The 8,628-nt window shown below is 44.7% G+C and overlaps 1 protein-coding gene across 1 annotated transcript in view; it reads left to right on the top strand.

Moving 5' to 3' along the window:
* IQCK (IQ motif containing K) overlaps positions 1–8,251 on the top strand; it is a 128,771-nt gene extending 120,520 nt beyond the window's left edge. Inside the window, exon 9 of the mRNA XM_035022388.1 lies at positions 7,193–8,251. Within this exon, the coding sequence (XP_034878279.1) occupies positions 7,193–7,293 (101 nt within the window). The 3' untranslated portion in view covers positions 7,294–8,251. The remainder of the gene's footprint in view (positions 1–7,192) is intronic.
* Positions 8,252–8,628: the final 377 nt, after the last annotated feature.

An 8,628-nucleotide genomic window follows, 5' to 3' on the forward strand; every position in this document is an offset into this window, starting at 1 on the left:
AGCACCAGTGTGCTTAAGACTCGCTCTCCCTTGCCCTCTGCCCCTCCCCCTACTCGTGCGCACGCAAGCACACTCTCTTTTCCTCTCTCTGAAATAGATAAATAAATCTTTAAAAAAAACACTTTTTTTCTAAAGATTTTATTTATTTATTTTTATTATTATTTTAAAAAGATTTTGTTAATTTATTCGACAGAGAGAAAGAGACAGCGAGAGAGGGAACACAAGCAGGGGGAGTGGGAGAGGGAGAAGCAGGCTTCCTGCCTAGCAGAGAGCCCGATGTGGGGCTCGATCCCAGGACCCTGGGATCATGACCTGAGCCGAAGGCAGCCGATTAACGACTGAGCCACCCAGGCGCCCCAAGATTTTATTTATTTAATGAGAGAGAGAGCACAAACGGGGGAGAGGGGCAGAGGGAGAGGGAGAAACAGGCTCCCTGCTGAGCAGGGAGACCCACGCTGGGCTGGATCCCAGGACCCCGAGACCATGACCTGAGCTGAAGGCAGATGCTTAACCAACTGAGCCACCCAGGAGCCCCCCCGAAAACATTTTAAGGGTGTACTTTGGAAGGCCTCAACCGGGAATAAATATAAAACAGGAGTCATTTGTTTTCCAAAAAAAATTTTTTTAGAAAGGTATAGGAGGTAAAAAAGGGGCAGAGTTGAGTGAATGAAAGAAACTGGTTTCCATTTTACCCTTAGAAACATCATCACGTTTGGCTTCCAACACCAGCAGACATAGCCTTGGTGTCCCCCTTGGAGACAATGTTAACTTTTGGTATTGAAGAATTTTAAATTTGCATCATCAAAATTTACAGAAAATGTGCCTCACTATGTTCCACGTGACATTTCTCCCTGTTCCTTCAAACTTGGCAAAAGCATCACGGCTTCGTATATTTTACCAAGTTTATAAATTACCAGATACCTAATCATTCCCCGATTGTTGGGCCTTTAGGTCATTCCCAAGATGTTTTTGTGGTAAAACGATGTGTTAGCGAACACCTTTGTCTGCAGGCCTTGTTGTGGTATCTTTGAGTACAGAAATGTTCATCTACCGGGCAAGAGACACTGAGAGACCATGACCTTGCAGGAGTTAAGAGCATGAATGCAGGAGCCAGACAGCCCACGGTGTGACCCTGGGCAAGCCACATAACCTGTGTGCCTCGGTCTCCTCGTCTGTCAGGCTGGGGAAAATCACAGCACTTACCTCACGTCACTTCATACGTGTAAAGGGCTCAGTCAGTGCCACAGAAGTGTTTGCTTGTATTATTTACCTTGAATCCTAGAAACTGTGCTAACTGGATAACAAATTAATGCTTTAAGGCTTCTTAAGTATATTGCTGACTTGAGAGTGTGAACCAGGCTCCTCTTAGTAACTCAGGACGCAGAGCTGTTATGGGTCCATAGCTGTGTGACGGATGGACATTTATTGAAACAACTTCTTCCTATGATGTGTGCACATCTCTTGGTTCTTATAATTCCCTGTTTATTTTTCTGCTTCCCCCTCTGGACTGCGAGGTCCTTGAAATCAAAGACTATGTCCTAAAAATAATAATAGGTAATATTTACTGAGTGCCTAACTCTGGATCGGACTCAGTGCCAAGCACTTTGCAGGCCTTGTCTTGTTTGCTCCTCCCAGCACCATCTAACACCTGGCCCCTCAGGAGATAGGTGCTGAGTGCTGGCTGAGTGATAGAGTGCTCTTTCCCAAACTTGTCACATCAAAAGGATCACTCAAAGCACAGAGGTGTGGGATGCTGATTCCCAGGATTCCCTCCTGGAAATCTGATTCTGAAGGTCTGGAGCAGCCCAGGGATCTGTCCCAGGTGATCCCTTTATGCTGAGGCCACATCTGGGCAACCCGAATGAGTGGTTGGATGACCCCATGGCCCCTGAATTTCCTGTGTCTCAAGCCTTAGGCAGTTTCTCCCAACTGTGCGGAGTTCTCAGCCTGGTCACTGACTGGAACAGGAGAGAAGGAGGGTGACCGAGAGGAGGAAACTCTAAGCAAGTCTCATTAGTATGCAGGGCCTTTCTTGTCACACTGCCTTTAATTGAAGCTGAAGGGCTGGCTCATGTCTCTGGGATTTTCCACTCTCTAGCCCTTCCGGAACTGGCTGCGCACCAGCCTGCTGAGGGGGACAAGGACGGTGCAGGGGCACGGAGGCATCTGTCTGTTGGTGCTGGAGACCAACCATGATGATGTCTCTAAACTAAAATGGAAACCAGGTTCTTTCATTCAGTCATCGCTACCTGCTTCTCCCCTGCTGCCTCCTCCCTGGTTCCCTCCTTTTACCCACCTGCAGACCTACCTGTGCAAGGCTCTGTTCTGCCAAGACGGGGAAGAAAACCACTAAGGGGAGACTTTAATCTGTTTCTTAACTTTTAGCAAAGTAATCCCTGCACATGGTTCCCATGGTTAAAAGATAATTACCCCCCCCCCCGCCTTATCTGTGGTTATGAGCATCCACTGGGGGTTTTGGAACCTGTCCCCCGAGGATAAGGGGTTACTGCTGTATAGGATGGACAGAAGGACATAATGAGCATCATCTTTGTGTCACCCTCTGCTACAGCAATCACTTTGAACCCTTAGCTGTTTCTCTCTGGATAGTTTGATTTTAGATATGATAGATATGATTTTACACAGTATCTGCTGATTTCCTGCTATGACAGATGAGGACTAGTTCAATTATAGCCCATCTCCACCCTCCCAAAGCAGTTAAATTATTCTTTTCTGCTCCTTTATTAGTTGACTTTGTAATTTCAAGTAATATACTACCATCTTTATTTCTTTTTACCTGTTTTTTGGGGGTGGGGGAATATTCATACAATAGTGACCATAAAGTACATATAACTCTGAGGCAAACACTTTTAACTACCATCCCAGTTAAGGAAATAGAATACTGTCAACACCTTTAAAGCTTCTCCTCTCCCAGGGAAGCCACTTATTCTGACTTTTGTGCTAATTGTTCTCTTGCCTTTTTTTTTTTTTTTAAGATTTTATTTTTAAGTGATTTCTACACCCAACATGGAGCTCGAACTTACAACCCCGAGATCAAGAGTCGCATACTCTACTCACTGAGCCAGCCAGGCACCCCCCGTTCTCTTGCCTCTCTTTAGTTTTTCTCATCTTTAAAGGCACTCCTCGGTATTTAGATTTGCTGGAAATAGAATCGCACTATACGTATTACACTGTGGCTTCTACCTTTCCTTCAACATTGGTGAGCTAATCTAAGGTGACAGGTATAGCTGTGGTTTATTCATGTTCACTGCTGTATACTCACCGTTCAAGTAGACCACGATTTATTTATTCAGTCAGCTATTGATAGACATTTGGGTTGTTTGCAGCTTTCTGCTATCATGGACATCTTAATCCATGTGGCCCAGAACATGTGTGCAAGCGTTTCCCCAGGGGATGGATGCAGGAGTGCAATCGCTGCATTGCAGGGAGCGTGCATATTCAGTTTGACCTGGTAATGCCACTTTTCTAATGTGGTGACACCAATGGACAGCCCCCACCCCCAAGACTCTGACCTGATTGGCCGGGGTTGGGCTGGTCATTGAGAATGTTCAAAGCTCCTCAGGTGATTCCATCATGAGGCTCCACGTCCACCGTTATTTCCAGTCCATCAACTCTAGATAGTGTTTTTTCAATTTGGAGGAGCGGTCCTAGCATCCCTTTCTGCTCTCCTTTCTCAAGATTTTTGTGTAATCATCTAGAAGAGATAATTAAGGGCTTTTTTCCCAGGCAAAGTCGAAGTGTAGGGGTGGCTAAGAGAGGTTATCAAGGCAATGGGCAGGAATTGTTTGATACTGGGACAAAGGGGAGCAGGTGAATTCTTCCTTCAGGCAGGGCTGAGGAACAACAGGAAACCCAAGGGCTGGATTCTTCCCAGCAGCCAACCCTTCCTTCCCTCTCTGGCTATTGGTAGCCTCTAGCGTCTGTCAGCCAGCTAGCTGTAGGCCAGAGAGGTCATTCAAACTGCTTCAATTTTGAGACATTGAGGGGAACTCTAGGCTCTTCTGAACTGCTGTGAGGGTCTTTATGGTCATGTTTTTTTAAAGGGACTCCAACCCTAGTTTGGGTTTCCCAACTGTGGCTGAACAGTAGCAACATACGGTAACTTTGACTATCTGGGCCTCAGACCAATTAGATGAGAATGTCTAGGGTGAGACCCAGGCACTAATAGGCTTCAGACGTGGCCCGGGTGATTCTTAAACGCAGCCAGGGTGGAGAACCAGCGGCAGTGGATCAAACTCTAACTTGTATCCATCATCACCTGGGGGGCTTGTTAAAAACATGAACTGGCTGGGCTCCACTGTTTCTGATTCTTTAGGTCTGGGGTGGAGCTGCGGATTTGCATTTCTAACAGGTTCCCAGTGATGCTGGGAACGTTGCTGCTCCCCCTAACCCTGCCTAGGGCACTATCTTGCCCCTGAGGTTTCCCTGCCTACCTCCCTGTCTGGACCCAGAGCAGCCCTGTACTGAGCTGTTCCATCAGGTGGAGCAGACCTCCTCCCAACTCTGTATTATGTGGTCAACTCTGGTAGCTTAAAATCGACTAAGGAAATTGGCAAATGCTACAAGTCGGGAATCTGTCATTCCCACTCAGTTGCTAAACATTCCCATCCGGATCACATCGTGGATTAGCAGGATCCTGGGAAAGCACCTACAGAGGTGTAGCGCATCCTTGGCTTTGAAGGTTCATTGTCGTCAATAGGATCTAGAAACACACAGGGTATTCATGGTGGTTACCCATAGAGCTTTCATATTATATGGACAAAAAAGGTGTATACGCTCAAAACAATTCTTTAAAATTTCCAGGGACCACAGGTTCTAAGTATTAAAAATACGTTTTCCCAGGGCGCCTGGGTGGCTCAGTCGTTAAGCGTTTGCCTTCAGCTCAGGTCATGATCCCAGGGTCCTGGGATCGAGCCCCGCATCGGGCTTCCTGCTCAGCAGGAAGCCTGCTTCTCCCTCTCCCACTCCCCCTGCTTGTCCTCCCTCTCTCACTGTGTCTCTCTCTGTCAGATAATTAAATAAAAAATCTTTAATAAAAAAAAAGATTTAAAAATACTTTTTTTTTCCTGGTTTTGAGTTATTTTTTTTTTCTGGTTTGAGTTATTAATACAGTTGTTAGTAATTTACAAAGCCAAATAAATACACTATAGCTTCTGATAGTTATTAAACATAGAAAGGAGACTCTGGGGGACAAATTGCCTCCTTGTTTGGCACCTGGGGATTTTTCCACACTTGGCAATGCCAGGACCGGGAGAGGTAGGAAAGGGGATCACATATAAACCCCACCGACTGCAAATCCACACTGTCACAGCTGCGGATTTGGAGGGGGACTTTCTTTGAATAAACCATGACCAAATACCCGTATAAAGCCTTTGTGTAGCCCCAGCTTGAAGACTGCTGTACTAGCCTGAGCTGCTGAAAGCTTTTCAGTCCTCTTCCACCAGGAAGTAACTGTGTTGCACATCATGGCGTCCCTGCCTCACTCCATCCTTGGGCCCTACACGGTAACAACACCCTTTCTGCTAGAACACTGCTCTCCGTGTGCGACCAGAGCCTGTGACCTTACTCAGAAAAACCTTCAGGCATTAATGCCCAGGACACACACTTGAACACTAGAAGGAAAGACTTATTAAAAACGAGTGGGTCTTTCTTGGGAGCGCATGGGTGGCTCAGTTGGTTAAGCGACCAACTCTTGATTTCGGCTAAGGTCATGATCTTGGGTTCTGAGATCAAGCCCTGCTTTGGGCTCCGTGCTCAGCACGGAGTCGGCTTGAGATTCTCGATTCTCTCCCTCTCCCTACCTGCCCTGCCCCCACTTGCACAAGTGTATGCTCTCTCTCAAATAAATGAATAAAATCTTTAAAAAAATTTTTTTCTAAATGAGAGGGTCTTTCTAAAAGGATCCCCCCCACCCTGGGGGACTGGGTTTCCCTATTTTTCTAGGGGAGGGGCTTTTCCCTCTTGGGACAATTTCCCTTACAAGTTGTGCCGTCCTGTGTTCTGCCAACTTTCCTGTTTGGCCGATGCAGGAAATCCCCCAGATCACATTCTTTTCCAGACCATGAAAGACTAGAAAAGATTCCCTTCTGACCTTGTATTCACCCCAGTGTTATCCTGAGTTTTTAATTTTGGGTGGGTGGGGGGAGCAAGGTGAGTGGTGACAGATTGGGCTGAGTTAAGAGCCTGGAATCTGTCATCATCTTCAGCAAAACTTCCTTTCTTCAGTCCCCCGACCTGCAAAGCACACTTTTGACCTTCTACTGAACTAAATTAAGAATGGCTGTGATGGGGGCGCCTGGGTGGCTCAGTTGGTTAGGCGACTGCCTTCGGCTCAGGTCATGATCCTGGAGTCCTGGGATCGAGTCCCGCATTGGGCTCCCTGCTCGGCGGGGTGTCTGCTTCTCCCTCTCCCGCTCCCCCCTCTTGTGCTCTTTCTCTCTCTCACTCTCTCTCTCAAATAAATAAATAAAATCTTAAAAAAAAAAAGAATGGCTGTGATGGACTTTGAAGGCATTATGCTAAGTGAAATAAGTCAGGTAGAGAAAGACAAATACTGTATGACTTCATTTATATGTGGAATCTAAACGAAAAACAAAACAAAACCCAAACTTACAGGAAAAGAGATCAGACTTGTGGTTCCCAGGGACGATATAAACTTCCAGTTACATGATAAATCAGAACTAGGACCCTAATGTACAACATGATGGCTACAGTTAACACTGCTGTCTGGTACATAGGAAACTTGTGAAGAGAGTAGGTCCCAAGTGTTTTCATCACAAGACATTTTTTCCTTTTTTTCTTTTCTTGGTATTGGATCTGTATGAGAAGATGGGGGTCAGCTGAGCCTATTACAGTAACTGTTTCACCATATACGTAAATCAAACCATCTTGCTATCTGCCTTAAACTTAGACAGTGGTGTAGGTCGATTACTTTTCAATAAAACTGGGGGGAAAAGAGAATGGCCACAAACATTACGTGGTTTTGAAGCTTTAGATTCCATCCTTAGAGCACAATGGCCCTGTGTTCTTCCCTGGTGGATCCGTGGTGCCAGAACCATAGCGGGTTCTCAGTGGGTTTCGGTGTCATGGACCTCCACACATCAAAGTTTGCTGTTTGCAAAATGACAAGTCTGTCTAGGTATGTAAATCGATTCCGCCTTTCATTTCTTTGCAGTGAAATGCAAAATGGAGGATGATGAGGAGGTTGCACCTACGACCACCACCTTAACCACTGGTGGGATCTTTTCCCTTCGGAGCTTCGATAACCCTACGTGAGGAAAATGTACAAATTATGCTTCCTCTTTGTTGATTTTTTTTTAATGACTAGATTTGGTACATGTGAATACAGAATCTTTTCTGCACAAGATAGGATTTGTTGCAAATCTGCTTTAGTGCATATAGTTTATCCTACGAGAGTACGAATCTAAACTTTCTGCATTATCTCCAAATTTTATTTTTTATCCATTATTATTTCTTCAGTGCTTCAGGTATATTCTTCTACACCAACCGCTGTTAAAATGTACAAGCTGTAGTTCCAAGAGACGTTGAAGTGCTTTAGTTACCAGTTTCCCACTTTGGCTGCTTAAATTTAAGTCCCAAACCTCTGCCATGGGTTTTAAGTTTATCTGGTGAGTATTCTTTTCATAAAAAAAGATGTATTGCCTACGACCATTTCCAAAGGAGACAGACTCTTAACTCTGACTGCAAACCCAACAAGTTGAGACACTTAAACCCAGACAAAGGACTTTGGTTGTCAAGTCCCCAAAGTACTATAGAAAGTTCCTCATTGGCTGGGTAAGCTAACTTATTACCCTCATTTGTTCTGCGGTTTGCTGTTAACCAGGATTCCCCCATTCAAAATGCCACAGACTTAGCCTCCAGGCAAATCCAAAAGCCTCATAGTTATTCTGGGTGGTTTTGACAAGCTACCACACATCTTAAGTAAATAGTAAAGCCTTTATTTTTGTGTTAAGAACAGCATTTTGAAAATAAAACCTATCTGCCCATGCTTTACAACCTTTAAATTTGTAATATTTATATACAGTCATTTATGGTACACATTGATTGTCTTGAAATTTCTTTAACGATTTTTTTTTAATAAGTATGCAACAGTCAGCCAGGGGAGGATAAAGGTACATTATAAAACACACATTAATACATTTAATAAATATATATTATCTATCAAAAACGAGCTTTAGCTCTTTATCAATTAATAAAAAGCACCTGCTGAGAACTCTTGTAAGCTGGTATAATCATTGCATCATTGGATTATAAAAGCCACAACGCTCCCTTTCAGTTTGGGGTTCAACTCAGCACTGGCCAGCCTGGAAGACCACTCCAAGTTTACCCTTGTTCAGTGGGCCCTGATGGAATCTGTGCTAAAAGGACGGGATCCCCAGATTTTCCCAGTTTGCCAATTCTCTGAGCTGATTCCCTCACTCCCCACCCTCCATATCCAGTGGAGAAATCCAGGATAGAATGACCATTTTCTATTAAAAGGGGGGACAAGCGTGGCTGTTATAGTCCCAGAGTGATTTTAATAACCAGACACAGAAAGTATTGTGCTTACAATTAGGTATTTTGATCACAGATGCTCTCCTTCAGGTCATT

This window comes from Mirounga leonina, unplaced genomic scaffold (genome assembly GCF_011800145.1).
Source record: "Mirounga leonina isolate KUSES-001 unplaced genomic scaffold, KU_Mleo_1.0 Mir_175, whole genome shotgun sequence".
In the NCBI taxonomy this organism is placed as follows: domain Eukaryota; kingdom Metazoa; phylum Chordata; class Mammalia; order Carnivora; family Phocidae; genus Mirounga; species Mirounga leonina.